We start from the raw sequence: 21,824 nt of genomic DNA, 5'->3' as shown, positions 1-21,824 counted from the left end.
GATGGTCAGACTGGGAAGCTGAGAACAGTGTACTAGAATTGCTATGCAGTCAATTTAAATGCTGAAAGCTACAGATATACTGGATGTGGATGCTAGATGAATTAAACCTCATGTGCCTAGACTGAACCAGGCAAGATGCTGAAACCCTTCGTGTGAAACCTGATTTTTTTTAAAGGCTTTGGGAATATCCTTTCCTAGATCATGGAAGGATGAATACATTTTTTTTTAAATTTAACCCTCAAGAAATAAAGCACCTGTGACTTTTTGTTTTAGTAAAGCTAGGCTCATAGACTCATAGACTTTAAGGTCAGAAGGGACCATTATGATCATCTGGTCTGACCCCCTGCATGCTGCAGGCCACAAGACCCTTCCCTGGACTCTGCCGTTGAAGTCCCCAATCCTGTGTTTTAGTGACTTCAATCGGCAGAGACCCTCCTGCTAGTGATCCCTGCCGCATGCTGCGGAGGAAGGCGAAAAACCTCCAGAGGCTCAGCCAATCTACCCTGGAGGAAAATTCCTTCCCGACCCCAAATATGGCGATCAATAAGACCCCGAGCATGTAGGCAAGAGTCTCTAGCCTGACCCTTGTTGGCCATTATACTATTTACGTACCATTGCTTGGTTTTCCTTGGCTACTATGTTTTACCATTAAACCATTCCCTCCATAAACTTATCTAACTTAATCTTAAAACCAGACAGGTCCGTCGCCCCCACCGTTTCCCTCGGAAGGCCGTTCCAATATTTCACCCCTCTGACGGTCAGAAACCTTCGTCTAATTTCAAGCCTGAACTTCCCCACGGCCAGTTTATATCCATTCGTTCTCATGTCCACATTAGTACTAAGCTGGAATAATTCCTCTCCCTCCCTTGTATTTATCCCTCTGATATATTTAAAGATAGCAATCATATCCCCCCTCAGCCTTCGCTTTGTCAGACTAAACAACCCAAGCTCTTCTAGTCTCCTTTCATATGACAGGTTTTCCATTCCTCTGATCATCCTAGTCGCCCTTCTCTGCACCTGTTCCAGTTTGAGTTCATCTTTTTTAAACATGGGAGACCAGAACTGCACACAGTACTCCAAATGAGGTCTCACCAGCGCCTTGTACAACGGAAGCAGCACCTCCTTATCCCTACTTAGGCCTACTGCTCAAGAGGTGCCTGTGATAGACTGCTAAGGCAGTAACAACATATGGAAGAGTGTAGGAAGAGAGGTCTAGGAATGAGAGACAAGGGGAAAAATCAAAGATGTATTTTAGTAAGGTATAGTTTTATCAAATTTATCATGACTAATTTTTTCCTAACATTTCATAACATGTTCATTCTTACTATTGCCTTTTTAAACATGCTTAGAATTTTTACTAAAATGAAAAATGAGATTTTTGTTTTTCTTCCTCTTTCTTAAGTCATTAAAATTTCTGGAGGCATTTAACCTATTCTTTCCAAAGGAATTTCCTTCAGTATAGGACAAACATAGAAGTTTGAAGTCCAAATGGTGGATTTTGACATTTCTGAGATTCTGGAAAGAGTATTTTAAGAAGAAGAGTATGCAACCTTATCTATAGGAGGTGATATCATTTGCCCACTGTAACTACAATCAGCAAATGAGACTCTATCATAACTGTTACAATGTATGTTTGTCTCTTGGCTGTTGCTTACTGAGCTCATGATCTCTTTAAAATCCAGTGTTGTGAGGTACTGATTTTTCATCCTTACAGCACTTTGCAAATGATTGAGTATTGCAGACATATGGAATTAGGATAAGTTTAAGCTGTCTGAGATCAGTTAATATTTTGAAGTTTGTGTGAATTTAACATCTGCAGGATCAACATTTTCAATATGTATCTCTTTAGTTTTGTTTTCTCTTTTAATTAGGAAATAATTAAGGGCTGCAGTAAGGATTATAACTTGAGAAGAAAATTAGCTCGTTAGAAATATTTTTGGCCATTGGATACACAACACTGGTCTTCCCTCATCATTAGAATATTGCGTCTTATGCTTTACCACATATTTGTACAGACATTCCTGTCCATATTATTATGTATATTTAAACAGAAGGACATTGGTTTTAAAAATCAACTAAAGTTACATAGTTCGCACTTTCCAAGTTAACTGATGGTTGCCTCTATTGGATGCATATAAAACCTACTGAAATGATCCCATCCATCATTGTATCCTGTCACCTACTGAAACAAATTGTTAAATCTAGCTTCAGATGTTATAACTTTCTAGGCTCTAGTCTCAGAAACTATACAATAGCAGTAACCACTTTTTGACAGTTTTGAATATGTGGTCTTCACTTCAACTGTTGCAAATATTGATAGTCTAATAGTGATAGTCTTTCCAAACATTAAAATCAACGGTCAGAATTTCCGTGTGTGTGTGTGTGTGTGTGTGTGTGTGTGTGTGTGTGTGTGTGTTTGGGGGATAATGGTTCTCTGAAATTTTTTGAAGCTTCTGTGATGATATCATGGGAGGGAGAGGTGAGGAAAAGAGCTCCTCTGTTGCTCAAATATACAAGAGTGCAAGTTAGCTTTGATCTGCCTCTGTATACACACCCTACCTCTGGTTCTGATCTGTGCAACCTAGCACCCTTAAAATGAACAGGACACCAATGAAGATGTGAGGACTTGGGGTGATGTGCTCTCATTTCCAGGTGGAAAGCAGAACATAAACTACATACCAAGGCTCTGAAAAGTGCAGCCCCTAGGACTGTTTTAAACAAGTTATTTTATGTATTGAGGTTATGGAGGGGTCATGCTCAGTAAATTTCATATCTGCTAATGAATAATAAGGGATAAAGCTGAATTGACACAAGTCCATGAGCGTTCTCGAGCAACTTGAGAGTACTAGAGCATGATATTTGAGCTTGAGGTTTATTGCTTAAAGCATATTTGGAATATTACACTATTTCTATGCTGTGGGAAATGTGAGTTGAATGCTCACTTTAGTGCAGTGAGAAGAGGAAGACCTAGACTGGTCAGAATTCCAGTGTAGATCAAAAATACATTTGTTTTTAAGGTGATCTGCAAAACAGTTTTTAAAAATATTATACTGGTAGTCTTTTAAAAGTTGCATAAAGAGGGCCTAGTGGTTTTTTTTCTTGCTCTCCCCATCCCTTATAAATATTTGGAAAATTAAGTCTAGCTTTCCCTGGTTTTGCTAGAGGATCTCCTAGCTTTCTAAAAGTAGCTCAGCATTCCTATGTTTTCAATGAATATGAGAATCGGTAACAGACTTCCTTTCTCTAAATCATTCATTAGTTATTAAAGTTAGGTGTTTTTAATCTTGTGATGCCATCACATCACTATTTCTCCACTCTTAGAATTCTCCAGTCAAGACGACATGAATTTCTAATGTAAAACATAAGCAGAAAAAATGACAATCTTCCATGACTTTGTTAAATATCAAAAAGAAGCCCAATTACACGGCTCTGCAGCCAAAATGACTGGGTTTGGACAGTACTTGCTTTTTAGGCAAAACAATGAATGATGCAATCTGAAGCTGGTATTGTGTCATACATGATATGAATTGCATCATGTTATTCCTAGAAGTCATGGATGATGCAATCATAACGAAGCTTACATCACTCTGCTGAACAAATTGTCCTAGATCATCTCTAGAAATCATACAGTCTTGTGCTCTTATTTGTCAGTGTTTGATTTTGCACAGGGACACATTTCTGTTTAGCCAAAGTGAGCAGAGATGCCTCGTACTTGTGTGAACAGTGCAGATAACTTCTGCTATGTTTGTGGTGAAGTGACTTTTGCATCACAAAAGTGCAGTATAACCACTATGGTTAAGAAAGCCTATCATCTTTATTTTGGCTGCAAAATTGGAGATCAGGACAAGAGGTGGGCCCCACACATATGCTGCAACACTTGTGCAACAAATCTTCGCCAGTGGTTGAACAGGAAAAGGAAATCTATGCCTTTTGCAGTGCCAATGATTTGGAGAGAGCCAACAGATCATACCAGCAATTGTTACTTCTGCAGGGTGCCTCCAGTTGGGAAAGGTGTGTCAAAGAAGAAAAAGTGGACTGTGCATTATCCAAACCTTCCATGAGCTATACGCCCAGTACCCCACGGAGAAGGAGTGCCGGTTCCTGATGCACCAGAATCATTCTCACTTGAGTCAGACGAGGAAGAGGATGAAACTTCTGGTCCTGAATCATCAATGTCACAGGACCCACATTTTCTCCCATCCCCCTCCTCTAAACCACACCTCATAACACAAGGTGAACTGAATGACCTGGTCAGGGATTTGGAACTACCCAAGAGTAAGGCAGAGCTGTTGGGCTCCAGATTACAGCAGTGGAATCTCCTGGCAGGTGATGTTAGGGTTTCCGTGACTGTCAAAAGGATCTTGTCCCATTCTTCTTCATGGAAAGTGATCTTGTAGCCTGCAACAACATCGATGGTGTGATGGCAGCCCTCAACATCGTTCACGATCCAGATGAGTGGAGACTGTTCATTGATTCATCGAAGACGAGTCTTAAAGCTGTTTTACTGCATAATGGCAATGTTTTGCATCAATTCCAGTTGGTCATGCAGTCCATAGGAAGGAAACCTATGACAACATGAAACAACTTTTGAGGTGCATAAACTATGACCAACATCAGTGGCTGCTTTGTGGGGATTTGAAGGTTGTTGCTCTCTTGCTTGGTCTGCAGACTGGATACACAAAGTACTGCTGTTTTCTCTGCGAATGGGATAGTCGTGCAAGAGATTCCCACTACATCAAGAAAGATTGGCCACTCCGACAGTCATTGGAGCCTGGGAGGAAAAGTGTTCAGCATCCACCACTTGTTGAATCAAGGAAGATTTTGTTACCATTCTTACACATCAAGCTGGGTCTGATGAAGAACTTTGTCAAGGCCATTGACAAAACACAAGCAGCTTTCAAGTACCTCCGTGGAAAATTTCCAAGGTTAAGTGAAGCTAAGATAAAGGAAGGTGTCTTTGTTGGTCCTAAGATTCGTGAACTTCTTCGAGATGATGCATTTGACCATGCTCTGCATGGCAACGAAAAGACGGCATGGAAAGCCTTCCGGTTAGTGGCAATAAATTTTCTCAGAAACAACAAGGCAGACAACTACAGGTTGTTGGTGGAAAACCTCCTCAAGGCATACAAAAGCCTTGGTTGCAACATGTCACTAAAGATACACTTTTTGCACACTCATCTAGATTTTTTTTCCACCGAACTGCGGAGCAGTGAGCGACGAGCACGGCGAGCGATTTCACCAGGACATTGCAACAATGGAGAAACGCTATCAGGGCAAATGGAGCCCATCAATGCTTGCAGACTATTGCTGGACAGTGACAAGAGATGCTCCATTTAATGAATACAGGAGACAAGCCAAGAAGCGCCGAGTAGACACTGAATAGGACTAAACTATGTACAGAATAGTTTTTTGCCTTTTGTGTCATAATAAATTTTATTTATATAACCCTTTTGCTGATTTTTAAAGTGTTACATAAACAGGACAGGTGAAATATTATCATGTAAAGCAACCATAAACACATGAAAAGACCTAGGTTTACAATTTATGATTAAAACTCTACTATCTACACAATATACATAGACATAAAATGTAAAAACTTAAATATCTTAGAAACAGTAGCCAATCAGTTGTTTTAATTGTCATATTTGAATTCAGCACATCAAAATACATAATAAATAGCACATTTTATCTCTGAAGCAGACGACTTCTCAAAAATTGTAGACCAGTGTTCTCTTTCCCTTTTTATAGGTCACCTTTAAAAGTCTGTAAAAAGTGGACTGACTCATGTTGGATAAGTACAGGTAATGACTTCCCCTTTCAAACACCAAATTTGATTAAGAAGCTCAAGCTCTTAGTAGGGGTCTGGACTTAATTTCCTTGATTTGGGCTGGAGACCAATTTTACTTACCTTGGCTTCAGCCTCTACTCTTCTCTAGGTTTTTTTTTTATAGTAGTTCTTTTGTTTTAAACATGTACTCAATTTAGCCTTTGCTGGTAAGAGGCTACCAGCATCCCAAAAAGACTAATGTTGAACAAAAATTAGGACTAATAATAGAGGCTAATATTTTGCAGTTTGCCCATTCAGCCTCTTGAAGTGGCAATGCTGCATTTTTGCCCCCACAGAATCACAGAAATGTAGGGCTGGAAATGACCTTAAGAGGTCCTCAAGTTGACCCTTAGCACTGAGACAGAACAAGTGTACTAGACTATCCCTGACAGGTATTTGTCTAACCTGTTTTTAAAAATATCAAATGAAGGGGATTCTGCAATCAACCTTGGAAGCCAGTTCCAGTGCTTAACTATTTTTATAGTTAAAAGTTTTTCCTAATATCAAACCTAAATCTACCTTGCTCGTTACTTCTTGTCTTACCTTCATTGGACATGAAGAACAATTGATCACAGTCCTCTTAATAACAGCCCTTGACGTATTTGAAGATTTATCGGGATTCCCTTCCCAAGTCATCTTTTTTCCTGGCTAAATGTGCATAGGTTTTTTTAACCTTTCCTCATAAACCAGGTTTTTCTAAACCTGATAATTTTTGGTGCTCTCCTCTGGACTCTCTCTCCAATTTGTCCACATCTTTCCTAAAGTGTGGTGTCCAGAATTGGACACAATACTCCAGCTGATGCCTCACCAGTGCTGAGTGGAGCAGGAGGACTACCTCCTGTGTCTTGCATTCAGTGTTCCTATTTATATGCCTCAGAGTGATATTAGCCTTTTTTGCAACTGCATCGTATTTTTTGACTCATTCAATTTCTGATCCACTAAAACCCCAAGATCCTTTTCAGAAATACTACTGCCTAGCTGTTTATTATCCATTTTATAGTTGTCCATTTGATTTTTTTTCCTTCCTAAGCATAGTAGTTTGCACTTGTCTTTATTGAATTTCATCTTGGTGATTTCAGATCAAATATCCAATTTGTCAAGGTCATTTTTAATTCTAATGCTGTCTTCCAAAATGCTAGCAAACCCTCCCTGTTTGTTATTATCTGCACATTTTATAAGCATACTCTCCACTCTATTTTCCAAGTCATTAATGAAAATATTGAATAGTATTGAACCCCAGATTAACCCCTTCACGACCCCCGTAGGCACTCTTCTTCCCTATCCCCCCTTTGATAGCAAACCATTGGTAACTACTCTTTGAATATGGTCTTTCAGCAAGTTGTGCATCCATCTTGTCTAGACCACGTTTTCCTAATTTGCTTATGTCAAAAGCATTACTAAAATCCAGATATATTACATCAGTAGACTAGTAACCTGTGTTCTAAAATCAGCAGAATCCATTCACATAATCCAAGATGGCATCTTTCAACTGTGGGCAAGCACTGCTGGCTTCTTTTTTGTATTCAGAGGAGACCCAGATCTCTGAGAGTGCAGTCGTGGGAGGTTTTGAACATCCCCAGGCTTTAAAATGAAAAACAATCCACTAATATAAAATCTTGTGTCCAGGAAAAAAAATATTGTGGAAGGATACTAAGTATTAAATAATAGTATTAAAATTACTTATAGTGCCATAAACGTACACAAGCAATTTCTAGCTTTTGAGAGTTTACAATCTAAAGTAGACAAGGCAAACACATCATGTGAAGGAACAGTTCAGGAAAAGGGAGGGTAAGGAAATGGAAGACTAATGGCCCTACAAAAAGGAGTTTCAGGGAAGGAATTGAAGGGAAAGAGGAGTTAGGTAGACAAAGGGTGAAATTCTGCTCCATTTAAGTCAATGGCAAAACTTCCAGAGGAAGGATGATCTAGTGGTTAGGGCTTGGCATGAGACTTAGGAGGCTGGATTCAGTACCCTGCCTGGCTACAGACTTCCAATGTGGCCTTGGGCAAGACACTTAGTCTCTCTCTGCCACAGCTTCCCATTTGTAAAATGGGATTTTTAGCACTTCCTTACCTCACAGAGGTTTGTATGAATGCGTTAAGTATTGTGTGTGATGTGCTCAGACATCACAGGGATTGGGGTCATATAAGTACCTAGAATAGGGTGAAATGCTATTTGAGGGGAGGAAACTAGCAGTAACGTAGGAGTGGGAGCGACTTTATGATCCAAAAGGTGAGGATGAAGATCTTGAATTTTGATGTCAGTGAAAATATTGAGGGACAAGGTAGGTATAAAAACAACAAGGAGTCTTGTTTTTGTAGATACAGACTAACACGGCTATCCCCCTGATTCTTGACACCATGCAAAGTAGGTATAGTGGATGTGAATGTGGAAAGGGAAAATGCCTTGAGCATCATTATTTTGGATATATTTGAATGGCAAAGTAGTGGTAAGAGGGAAGATTGGAAAATAGAATGTTACAGTTAGCCAGGCAAGAGATGACCAAATTTCTAATTTTTTTCTAGAGTTTAATCATATTGGATCCACTTACAATGAATGAAGAAAAAATAAGGCCATCACTAGAGAAACGTTTGGAAGGGATTATCAGTGGGGCAGCACTGTTAGCTGACTCTTCCTGCACGCGTGACTTTCATCGAGAACAAATAATCGCAGAGTGCAACGCCATCCGCCAAGCTCTCCAAGATCTTCTGTCTGAATACATGAATAATGTAAGTGACCAGTTCTTTCCTGTTGTTTTTGTGTGTGCTTCAAAGCACATTTTCTACATTGCCATGCATTATGTATAATCAGTCTGGTAATCACCGGTGCCTTTTGACCTTTTACTGTAGTTTTAATAATGCAGGCTACTTATGTATTTATTAGAGTGCCAAAAGTAGTAGTTCTCATGCATGTATGTGGTACACAAGGCTGGGTAAAATTTTGTGGATGAATAGTTTATTCACCAAAAAATGCGGTTTCAGGTAGACTGAAACTACTTGCAAAATTGGGTTAATTCAGTGAATAGTTGGCCTGCACTCCCTCCCCCTTCCCAAATTGACGTTTTCTAAACACAATGTTTGATTTTCCATTTTGAAATGACATTTTGTTTAGAATTTTACCCCCTGTACATTTAAAACAAAGGAGAGAGAGAGAGTAAAAAACACCCGACAATGAAACAAAATGAATAAAACAAAACAAAATCCTGTTTCGTGTTGACCTGAAACAATTTTTCTCCCTTGAGATTTCTTGGTTTAGCCACTGAAACGAAAAATCAGTATTGCTCAGCTCCATTGGTACGCTCAGGGAAAGCCAATTATTCATCTTCAAAATGAGCAAGATTTATCCTGTCCCAGGCAAACTGTGAAATATCTTATATCAGAAACTGAGGGATATGTAGATTACTTTATCTGTGATGTACGTGTCACAGAGATACTATTTTTCTTTGAATGCTGGGGATTTTCTTTATAATTTTACTTCCTGGTGGTCTCTTAGAATTTGAGGACTGGGATTCTAGGATTTTCTACTTATTTCTACAATATGCAGCAAATTTTATGAAGTTTTGCTTTGTGTTAAAATCTGAGTAATCCATTTCCATGTATTCTTAACATAAACATTCAGGCACTCATAACTGATCAGTAGAAGAACAACAAGCTGTACATGTTGAGATCCTCTAAATGCAAAATTTTAGGGCACGGAATGTTGAGTAAATCCAGAAATCTGATTGCCCAGCATGCTTTATAATGTGTCTGTGGCAAATCTTTGAAAAAGTGATAGTTTTTATAACTTTTTTTTAAAAACTGATTTTTAGATCTGAGTAACTAGTTTGATACATAGCTAAGTGCACTACCAGACACAAAAAATAAAGGTGGTAGGACAGATACCATTAATATGGGGACAGTGCACTAACATCATGGGTTTCTTCTGGAAACATCATAATCATTTTCAGTAGACACACTGATATTATCTAAAGCTACTTTGAGATGATGCATCTGACACAGTCCATTGAGGGGATGATTGTTTCTCCTTATGGAGCTGAAATTGTTTTCTTTTTTGTAGGTACTGCTAGTCGACATATCTAAGGCCATTCTGGTGTGTGTGTGTGTGTGTGTGTGTGTGTGTGTGTGTGTGTGTGTGTGTGTGTGTGTGTGTGTGTGTGTGTGTGTGTGTGTGTCTTAACCTCAGGATAATAAAGTAGAGAACTTTAAGAAAATCTTTGTATTCCCAGGTGTGTATTAGTCTCACAGAGATTATACTTGCTGATCTCTTCCTCTAGTCATTTATTATAATTGGAGAAAATCTACAGCAATATTAAATTAATGTCTGTGAATTCAACTTGATATTTCAGGCTTGAAGTCTATAAAGATACTTTTAGTTCTGATTCTTTTCACCGTCAGCATTAATTTGTCTGAATCTACAACGAACTGTTAGCCTCTCTGGCAATACTTTCTGAACGTGAGTAAGAAATACAATATTTCTTACTTCAGCTCAATTTGAACTATAATCATTGTAAAATGCACAAAAGATTTAAAGTAATCTTAAAACATTTGTGACCCCTCTTAAAAATAGCTTAGAGTTAATTTGTGATTTATTGTAGATAATTCTTCAGTGAGTTGTTTAAATATAAAAAGATAAGAAAAATTCTGTCAGTGTTTTATCTTTTCAACGTTATTGCAGAAATTATGTTGAGGCCTGTTGTTGTTACTGGACGTGATGATAGAAGCAGCCTCTTATTCAAATTATTAAGGTCCCTTTTGTCTGTTCTCACATAGTAAACTGCAAGGAAAGGGACCCAGTGTGGCAAGGAGCTCTGGGGGAATAGACTTGTGTGCCTGTGCAGAGCCCCACTGATTTGATACTTTGATTTCAGTAGGGCTTTATGGCAGAAGGATCTGCCATTGCAGATATCATTGCTGGATAGGGGCTTATTTCTGTAAAATTTGCTGCAGAATTGTATTATAAAAATGACATCTTGTTTAGCACTGTAAATCCTACAGAAGTAATGCCTATATTTTTCCACAAGAAGGGAAGAATTTTGTACAGTTTAATCTTTAAAAAAACTTAAAAAAAAAAGAGGCAATTCTGCTGCAGGTGGGCAAATTAATTAACTGATTAGAATGAAAGACACACATCTTTCAATCTATTGTACTTACCTTTATTTCCCAATATTCAAGTTGAAATCCCTTTACTTTCTTGCAAGATGTCTTTTTAGTTTGATTGCAGAATTTGGAAAGCTGCCTTCATTCTTCGTGTTCTGATGCCATTATATTCCATTTCTTAGAACTAATCCATACTCTGCATCTATCTTTGACGCTATTTCACCTTAATGGGTCTATTTCTATAAAATGCCCAATTTTTATATATTGTGTTAAAAGTTTCTATTCTTCTTTGAGTGATGTCCCTGTGGGTGCTCCACTTTAGGTATTGAGTGCACCTGCGCTTATAATTGGAGGTTTGTGGTAGCAGTGCCTGGTTGGGTCACACATGCACAGCCCCCGTCTTGCACTGCCTCAGGCAGCTAACTGGCGCTGTGTGACCAACCCTCCCTCAGTTCCTTCTCTATCTCCTTTGGCTATGAGTCAGAGCATTCAGCAGCACCTCAGAGCTTAGTTAGCATAGTATACCTTTGTTAATTCTAGTTTTGTTATATAGTTAACTCCTTTCATGTACTTGTCCCTGTTTATTAAAAATACCTAAAACAAACAAAAAAACCCCACCTTGTTTCCTGACTAGAAATAGGTTTTCGTTGAACCGTTACTCCTGGTTTTCCTCTTGGGGTAGGATGAAACTCTGCCCTCAGGGGCATGCCTCATTCTCTGGGCTTTAAACATTGCCTCACCTGTAGGTTATCGATCCCAGTATTGGGTAGGCACGCTCAGTGTGTCTGCTGCTTAGGTGAACCACATGTGCCTCAAAAGTGCCCTCATCGTCACAGACTGACAGCCCAGACCAGGAAAGCCAGAGACTTGCAGCTTAAACTGCTGATCATGGAGAAGTCTCTCTGGCCGGTGGTCTGAACCAGAAGCATGGACATCCCCGCGACACAGTTCACTGACTGCAGCGTCTGTCAGGGGCTCTTCTTTGTCTGTGACTCATGCGACAGACCACCAAGCTAAAAAGGTGGCTAAGAAGCATACACTGCCGGTGTTCCCCAAACCAAGAGACCTTATTGGTACCGACAGCACTGACAAGCTTCACAGCCAAGATAGCGGGACCTTCCGGTATCATGGGTAGCGTGAAAGCTAAAGACTCCAAGAGAGCTAGCCCCAATGCACGCACCAAGGGGAAACAGAAACCCCATGCCTTGGCACTGGCGGAGCCATCCCAACACTCTGCACCAGGCACATCAAAACAACTGCAGCCTATGTTGCCACCTCCTGTCAGCATAGCGCAATTGACAGATGCACCCATACAGACAACAGCTCCACAGCAGCTGGTACCCACCATTACCATGTCAACGGCACCAAGGCTGTCGGTACCACAATTCTTCCTTCCCAGAGACCTCATGATGTCCTCGACACCTGACTCTCCCATTCTCAGCACCGAGATCACCACAGCACCATCGGTACCGAGCCGCCCCACCACTCCACCACCATCTGCTCCCCCTTTTTCGAGTGAGGATGAGGGAGAGACATACCCTCGCACCACTCTTCCACCACCCATGAAACGATCAAACTGGCCCTGCCACATAAGGGGTACTATACAGGGGCCAAAGAACAGCAGTGGTATGGGCACCCATGGATGGCACTTATGCCCTTCCCTCCACAGTGGCAAGATTGGGCCCATGGGTGGCATATCCTGCACACCATCTCAAACCTCTTAGCCCACGCAGGGAGGGTACACAGCAGTCACCTGTGCCGTCGGTACCGGGACCATCTGAGCCCCCTGAAGAGATGATGGGAGAACAAAGAAATCTCTGACCAGGATGTTGAACCAACAATTCATTTTTCTTCATCGTCCCTGGACAACACCATCATGCACCCTCCTCACAACATGGGGGTGACTTTAGATATTTCCAGGATTTCTATAGGAGCGTTGCAGATTCCCTTGACATCTCACTGGAGGAAGTGTAGGAGACACAATATAAGCTCGTTGACATCTGGCAAACATCAGCATAATCTAAAATCTCTTTACCCATGAATGATGCAATCATGGAACCTGTGAAACACATCTGGCCAGACCCCTGCAACAATTGTTCCAACCTGCAAGAGGTCTGAAATATTATGTCCTTGCAAAGGTAACAGAGTTTCTTTTTTTACATCCCACACCAAACTCCCTGGTAGCGGATGCTGTCAATGAAAAAGGCAGACAATCATATCTTAAAAATACACTGTATGACAAAGACTGGAAGAGGCTCAACCTCTATAGCCGAAAAGCTTATTCCTCAGTGATGCTTCACCTTAGAATTGCTAATTATGAGGCGTTATTAGCTAAATACAACCACACAAATTATGGCAAATTATCAGATTTTATTGAATTTCTCCCTGAGGAGAAAAAAAGAGTAATTCGGTGCACTCATTTCCGAGGGCCAACTGAGCTCCAGGACGGCACTGCAAGCTGCCTTATATTCTACAGATACAGCAGCACGATCTACAGCCACCGTAATGAGAAGGGCATCCTGGCTGCATCTCTTTGACTTCCCCAAAGAAGTGCAAGCAACAGTGGAGGACCTACCATTTGAAGGGCCCAAACTCTTATCAGCCAAAATGGATGAGTCTCTGCACACCCTCAAAAACTCAAGGGTGACTCTGAAGTCCCTAGGTATCTATACTCCTAGGACAAAGAGAAGACAATGAAGGTATTACAACCCACATAGATTCCGGTCCACACCATATGCACAGAGACACAGACAATACGAGCCACAAATTCGGAAACAACAGCCCACAAGGAGACGACAACCTTCAAACCAATCTACCACATCTCATCAACCATCCACAAAGCAGCAAGTTTGAGATGTTGGTCGAGGGCCTGAGACCTCTACATCTCCCAGCACTGAGAACTCCTACTATCTCCCAGCCATTCGGAGGCTGTTTAACCCTCTACTACTCAGTCTGGCAATCGATCACTACAGAGAAGATGGGTGCTGGAGATAATCAAAGTTGGATACTCCATCCCTTTTACTTCCAACTCCCCTACTCATTCTCCCTTCCCGTCCCTCTTCAGGGACCCCTCCCATGAAGATCTACTGCATCAGGAGGTAACCCATCTTATCCATCTAGGAGCAGTAGAACCGGTACCAACAAAATACAGAGGGACAGGTTTCTACTCAAACTACTTCCTCACAGAGAAAAAAACAGGAGGATGGAGGCCCATTCTCGATCTCCGATGTCTCAACAAATTTGTCAAAACCAACACTTCAAGATGGTGACAATGGCCACCATTATCCCAGCATTAGGAAAGGGGGGACTGGCTCTTGGCTCTTGACTTCCAGGATGCAAACTTCCACATAATGATTCACCCATCACATCAGAGGTTTCTCTGATTCGCTCTCGGACCCGATCACTTCCAATACAAGGTCTGGCCCTTTGGTCTCTCTATTGCTCCGCGAGTCTTCTCAAAGGTACTCACAGTAGTCACTGTGAATCTTCACAAGAGAGGAATCATGATATTTCCATACCTTGGTGACTGCCTACTGAAAGCAGTGAATCGACTAGCGGCACTAGAGGCTACCCAACAAACAACAGATCTCTTTATGCAGTTAGGTCTTCAAATAAACACACAAAAATCGACCCACACAACAGTACAGGAACTGGAATTCATCGGGGCTTATCTCAATACACCCGAGGCAACAGCACCTTTACCAAGGCAACGCTCTCTAACTCTAATACATCTGATTGCCACATCACTGAACAGTCCCCAGGACTTTCCTACAATTACTGGGCCACATGGCAGCATCGACCTTTGTCATCCAACATGCAAGGTTACATATGCAAACCCTACAAGCTTGGCTCCACACAACTTATTCCCCATGAAGGCACAGTATAAACAAATGTCTCACAATGCCAAGCAAAGTAAAAGACTTGTTATCCTGGTGGACGCAACCACACAACGTACGCCTAGGAGTGCCTTTCACCCAAACCCCTCCTATATTGACTATTATAGGTCCCCCATAGGTTGGAGAGCACATCTGAACTCACACTCTGCTCAGGGCCGTTGATCCCCAGCAAAAGACCGTCTTCGCATAAATCTACTAGAACTAAGAGCTGTTCGCAATGTATGCACCAATTTCCTACCCATGATCAGAAACAAGACCATACAAATTCTCATGGACAATTTAGCATGCATGTTCTACATAAGCAGACTAGGGGGTGCACACTCAAACTCCCTGTGTGCAGAGGCTATGAGACTTTGGCACTGGTGCATCAACATCCACATTGTAGCAGCATATCTGCCTGGATGTCAAAACACTACGGCAGATGCACTCAGCAGGAACTTTTTCTCAGGACCACGAGAAGGAACTCAACGTCAGGGTTCTCCACAACATATTCAGATAATGGGGGATTCCCCACAGTAGACCTCTTTGCAACAGAGCATAACACCAAATGCCCACTGTTTTGCTCTAGGGCTCATTTCCTGAATGGCACAAATGCTTCACAAGATCAAAGAGGACAAGGCCACAGTAATAATGATAGCCCCCACATGGCCTTGTCAAACATGGTTCCCCTAGATTCCCAGAATGTCAGCGTGCAGATCTCTCCTACCTCGTCTCCTGTCCCAGGACTCAGGACAAACCCTGCACCTGAACTTGGAGACACTCTGCCTCAAAGCATAGTTGCTCCATGGCTCCAGGGACCTGAAATTACATGCTCCAAAGAAGTCCAGAGCATTTTATTAAATAGTCGCAGACCAACTACCCGCCACACATATTTAGACAAATTGAGACATTTTGATTCCTGGTGTCACAGGAAGCAGACCACATCGGTATTTGCACCCTTACATTTGATTCTGGATTACTTGCTTAAATTTAAGAGATCATACCTCTCTATTAGCTCAGTCAGGGTACATATCTCAGCCATAGCAGCTTTCCACCATAAGATAGATGGTGCATCATTTTTTGCACACCCTACCATCAGATGTTTTCTGAAAGGCCTGAACAACATTTACCTCAAAATCTGCACTCCCACTCCAACTTGGGACCTCAACTTAGTTCTCCAGGGCATCACCAGATATTTGTTCGAACCATTAGCCACTTGCTCATTTCTCCAACTGTCAATGAAGGTGGCCTTTCTAGTCTCCATTACATCCACAAGACGAGTGGGGGAACTAGGGGCTCTCATCGCTGATCCACCCTACACAGTATTTTCAAAAGATAAAATCACTTTCTGATCACATTTCAAGTTTTTACCGAAGGTTGCCTCCTCATTCCACCTCAACCAACCTATCTACATACCAGCATTCTATCCTTAGCCACATAAGGATAGAGATGAATTATTCATTTCAATCACAGAACAATCAAAAGGAGACACTATATTCAAACAGAGGCTCTCCAAATGGAATTCAGAATGCATCAAACTGTGTTACCAGCAACAGAACCTGCAACTCCCTATGGGGATTTGTACACATTCCAGCAGAGCAATGTCGACTTTGATAGCTTTTCTGAACAGTATTCCCATTACGGACATATGTAGAACTATCTCTTCCCATACGTTTATGCAGCACTCTGCATTAGAGCAGCATGCAACATCTGATGCATTATTCGGACTTACCATATTATCCTCTGCCATGACTCCGAAGCCCCTCCCTTCCATTGGAGGGCACTGTTCTGAAGTCACCTAAAGTGGAGCACCCACAGGGAGAAGAAGAAGAGAGGGTTACTCACCTTGTGCAGTAACTGAGGTTCTTCGAGAAGTTTGTCCCTGTGGGTGCTCCATTACCCTCCCTCCTCCCCTCTACTTAGGAGTTTCTCACTATGCTCTGCAGTAGAGAAGGAATGGGGGCAGGGGCAACTGGTCGCACAGCGCCCTGGGACTGCGCATATGTACCCAACCAGGCACTGCTACCATAAATCTCCGATTACAAGGACAGGGGCGCTCTCCACCTAAAGTGGAGAACCCACAGGGGGATACATCTCGAAGAACCTCAGTTACTGCACAAGGTGAGTAGTAACCCTCTCTTCTTGGCTGTGCACATAATTTCTTTTATTTTGATTTGAACATCAATTTCAGTTGATTTGTGTGTGAGCTTAAAGTGTCACCAGTTTCAGAACTGCTAAAATGAAAGCACATTTTGGTTCTTGTTAACCCTATGTCATGTATCATAGTCGTTGCTATTTGAAAGTCAAAATATGCCAACAGGTACCAAAAGTTACCACAATTATTTCTTCTTGTTAAGTACATGGGAAAACTATACTAATCTAAATTGGGGCAATGGCTGGAATAGGCTGCATTTTTCATGGAGACCATGATATATTAGTTTACTGCACTAACTTTTTCAATGTATAGATGAGACATGAGCTGGAGGAGACTACAGTGAAGCAAATATTTGTATATTTACAATGCTCTATAAAGGATAAATCCGGACTAAATCCGGCAACTGGATAATACCTTGTTATGTTTATGTAGCTCATTTCAGCTGCAAATTGAAACGAGACAAATTGAGGCTAGAAATAAGATGCAGGTTGTTGTTGTTGTTGTTGTTTTAATAGAATGAGGGTAACTAATTATTTGAACAGCTTACTTTGGGATGTGGTGGATCCTTCATCACTTGAAATCTTTAAATTAAGGTTATTCGAATGATACTCTTTAGCTCATCCAGACATTACGAGCCTGCTGCAGTAACCACTTGGTGAAAATCTATGGCCTGTGTTATGCAGGAGGTCAGACTAGATGATCATAATGGTCCCTTCTGGTGCATCTATTAACAAAACTGGGATTATTTTTTCTACCACAGAAATGAAGACAATGTTTCTCAGGTGAAACAATGAGGTTTTTTTAAGAGTATATGAGTCTAGGTCAGAAAGTGAAGAGTAATTTATCCAATTAAAAGTGCAAAGGGAATTATAGGGGATCAAGAAGTAACTGCTCACATTTGACTGTTGCTAGGATGGCAAGTAACACTTCTGCTCTTCTGAAAAATGACATGGATTCTTTAATTGCCATAAGTAGCTATTCCTTGGGTTTTACATCTGATCTGAAAAACAGCACCCCCAGAAAGGAGGTGGGAAATAGGTTTGAAAGACTTAGGTGTTAGTTATCTTTTGTTATCTTTTAACATTTTTGGTTAATTGAAAGGAGTGAATTTAAAAGGTGTCTTTTTTTTATAGCCTCTTAAAGTGCACTTGCTGTATGTATGGAATTAATATTGATTATATTGATCTTGCAGGGAGCACTGTGCTCTAACTGAGAACAATTTATGGCCCTTTGTGAGTTTTGGATTAAACAAATTTCTCAGAGATCTGATTATCAGTTATCAAGGAGCTCATTTCACAAATCTACCTCAGCAAAGAGTATAAAATTTAGGAGAGAGTGATAATTTTTCACAAGCTTCTGAGCAGCTGTAGAGGAGACATGACACTGAATTGAACTGTAAAAATTCAGTAGACCTTTGTTAACATAGGATAATTTGAGGACTATATTGTGATTACCCTACTGGATATAGTGGCTGACTGACTTCGTAAGGAGTACCACTGAACAGGTAATGCTTGTTACATATGAAGTCAGTGGAGAAAAATGAATCCCAGTCTAGCCCTAAATATTCTAAGTAACTAAAAGGTGAGAGATGGTGGTTGTGGTGGTGTTCCAATAGCAGTATATTCTTATTTCTTCCTATCTCTAAATTTCTGACTTGAGTCCTAAGCGTGAATTCTTGGGTCCATTGAAGTCAGTTGTAAAAATCCCATTGGCTTCAGTGTGGCTAGGTGTTCACCCCAAGCCAGGAGAGATATCTCCTCAACAGCTGCTGGCTTCTATAGGCATGAATCTCTGATTCATTTGACCTTTGTCCTCTTAAACTGTACATTTTATCACATTTAAAGTTGTAATGATTTAAGAGTTCATATTTCTTTGTGAGATGTGCTCCTTGTAATATTTTACTGTAAACATATAGCAGTGCTACCCTTCTTCTGTGTGCTGCTGGCGGCGATTCTGTCCAGCTCTGAAGGCAGTGCCGCCACTAGCAACAGTGTAGAAGTAAGGGTAGCAATAGTGCAGCGCCCCCAACCCCACAATAACCTTGCAACCCCCCTACAACTCCTTTATGGGTCAGGACCCCTACAATTACAACACCCTGAGATTTCAGATTTAAATAGCTGGAATCGTGAAATTTACGATTTTTAAAAGCCTATGACCGTGAAATTGAACAAAATGGACCATGAATTTGGTAGGGCCTACACATATGTGATCCTGGTTTAAACAAACACAAATTAGAGGGGAATCTTAAAGTGTTGCAGAGTCAGCATTTCTAAAATTGTATAACTAACAGTGAAATAAGTTTTAGTTAGCCTAAGGGACAGAATTCATGTCAAAAAATCTCATGCTTTATCACTTCCAGTAAATATACAAACATGAATATTACAGACAATCAGAAGAGTTTGTAACACTCAAAACTATTGCTAGACTTTTTTTAAAGAAGAGGAATGTTCAATACAGTGTTTCAAACTGATATTCGAGTGCTGAAAAGGGGTTTTACCCTATACAAATAATAAAGACACTGTTTCTGCCCTGAGGAGATTATATTCTGCAACAAACAAAATAGCCAGACATATAATAAATTGCAAAGTAGGGCAAAAGGATAAGCTTCAAGTATAGCAATCTTTCAGTAATTGTAGCTGGATTAGTAATGTACAAACATACTTTCTGAATTTAACACTTATGGATATTGTTAAAGTACATATTTACACTGTACAAACCATTAAATAACAAAAAAGTCAATTTTGTGAGTGTGGGAGGGGTAATTAATGGCAGGCTTGTACAATGTCAGAGGAACTGTACAAACTTAGAAATAATGAGCAATTTGAAGCTACTAATAGAAAACCTTACAGAATTCCACTGGCTCAGTGATTTAGAAATAAAATCTTGATGAACGAGTATGCTGGGAGCAATGTGGAAGTAAGACATTTGATGATGATGAAGTTAAGGCCCTGACCCTGCAAATACTTACATATGTGTTTAACTTAATTTATGGGGGTAGTCCCATTGACCTCAATGGGAGTGCACACCCAAGTAAAACTTAGCATATGTGTAAATATTTTCAAGATCAAGACCCAAGGTTGTACCAGTGTAAAAAGCATAACAGGATAAGGGATGGCAACCCTGGCACTCTTAATGTTCCAATTCCGTAATACACAGCACTACTCTTCCAAATATAAAGCATTAGAGGACTACATAATTAATTAAATGAAAAAAGGCTTCAGTGTGTTAGAAGACAAGCAGAGGAAGTACTTGTATTCTGCTGAAAAAGTTTGCAGAAAGTTCTTCCGGAGATTGCGGAAAGCCTTCAAAAATATTGATAACATAAAGGACAAGTAAAGAGTATTGACAATGGTGAAAATGTCTGGAGATGATTTAGAAATGGATTCCAAATTAGTATCTTTATTTTGTTCTTAGCTCTAGTGCTCAAATGGAAAAGTGAGCAATTAATATATTCATAAAAGGCTTTTCTTGGAGGAAAAGGTTCAGGTCAAGATTTTAAAAAATGGGAGTCTAAAATCTGACTCCTAAATCCACATTTAGGCACCTAAATAATTGCCTAGATTTTCAAAGATGGTCAGTGCCCAACAGCTCCTATTTAAGAGCTTTGGCCCAGATCTGCAAAGGAACTTAGATCCACAAAACCCCTGCTCAACAACTACTGCCTAATTCAATAGGCACCTAAAATCCCTTGGTGCCTAACTTTTTGCTGTAAAATGTTCTTAAGGCATGTCTGTCTCCAGGAATGTGCATTGCTGTTTCAGGCAGGTGTCCAGGCCTCTCAGTGCAGCCACGCCAACTTTCTAATGTGTTGGGGGTGCTTGACCCCTTGGCTCTGCCCCAGGCCTTGCTAGGGTTGCCGGGAGTCCAGTTTTTGACCTGAATCTCCACTTGAAAAGGGACCCTCATGGCTTTGGTCCTGGGCCGCCCCACAACATTTTGGCACCTGAGGCGGGGAGCTCAAATGACGCCCCCATGCCCCCTCACTTGGGCCAAAACTTTGAAAGGCCTCAATTCTGCCTTCTTCCTGTTCTACTCCTCTCATGGTACTGCTCTGCTACCTACCCCAATAAATGAGAACTAGCAACTTAAAATGCCTTGTTCAAAAATTTTAAGTAACACTTAACTTTCAAACGCCTGAACAGCAAATGTAACTTTTCTTGTCTGCATAGTAAACACTGGCATTTTTATCTCTTTGAATAATCAAAGTGGTGCTTTCCATGCCTTCTTGGTTGCAAAGATTTGAACTGCTTCCTGCAAGTCCACAGTCTGGGCCAGCTCCTGCTCTATTGAGGTAGTTGCAAGGCCGACCAGTCGCTCCTGTGTCATTGTGGATCATAGATGTGTTTTTATTAACTTCAGCTTGGAGAAGCTGCATTCTCCACTGGCAACTGTTACAGGAAGTGTTAGAAGTATGCACAGAGCAACAAAAGCATTTGGAAAGAGTGTGGTCATCTTACTCGTGCACATATATTCCAGAACAGCCTTTGGAGTTGATCCTGCTGAAATGTATCTTGAAAGGGCTTTCAGTTCATCACCTAAATCTCTCGCATCAATATCGCGCATGTCATCATGTGTCAACACTGTCTCTAGTGCCCTGCATTGCTGGTGTAGGTCATCTTCAGGTATAGTGAGGAGTTTTGGAATATCATACAACATCCCAAATCTACTGCTGTGTTCCTTGAGCTGCATGAAATGTTCTTCAACTGACTGTATTGCATAATCTAGCACTTTTCAGAATGTTTTGAAATCCCTCATCTGACTGGTAAGACTATAGGTATGACTTTGCTTTGTCCAGTTGTTCCATTGATCCAGCTATATCAAGGTCAACAGCTTGGAGTCTCTTGCTTACAACATTTATTTCAAAGTGTAT

At 40.8% G+C, this 21,824-nt stretch overlaps 1 protein-coding gene across 8 annotated transcripts in view; it reads left to right on the top strand.

Annotated features, from left to right (window-relative positions):
- CTNNA3 (catenin alpha 3) overlaps nucleotides 1–21,824 on the top strand; it is a 954,554-nt gene that overhangs the window by 215,839 nt on the left and 716,891 nt on the right. For all 8 annotated transcript variants that reach the window (XM_054035487.1, XM_054035488.1, XM_054035489.1 and 5 more), the window contains one exon: nucleotides 8,354–8,557. In XM_054035487.1, coding sequence (XP_053891462.1) covers nucleotides 8,354–8,557 — 204 coding nt within the window. The remainder of the gene's footprint in view (nucleotides 1–8,353; nucleotides 8,558–21,824) is intronic.

Source organism: Malaclemys terrapin, chromosome 7 (genome assembly GCF_027887155.1).
Source record: "Malaclemys terrapin pileata isolate rMalTer1 chromosome 7, rMalTer1.hap1, whole genome shotgun sequence".
NCBI classification, from domain to species: Eukaryota; Metazoa; Chordata; order Testudines; family Emydidae; genus Malaclemys; species Malaclemys terrapin.
Note: the sequence above shows the minus strand (reverse complement) of the source record. Positions and strands in the feature narration are given on the sequence as shown.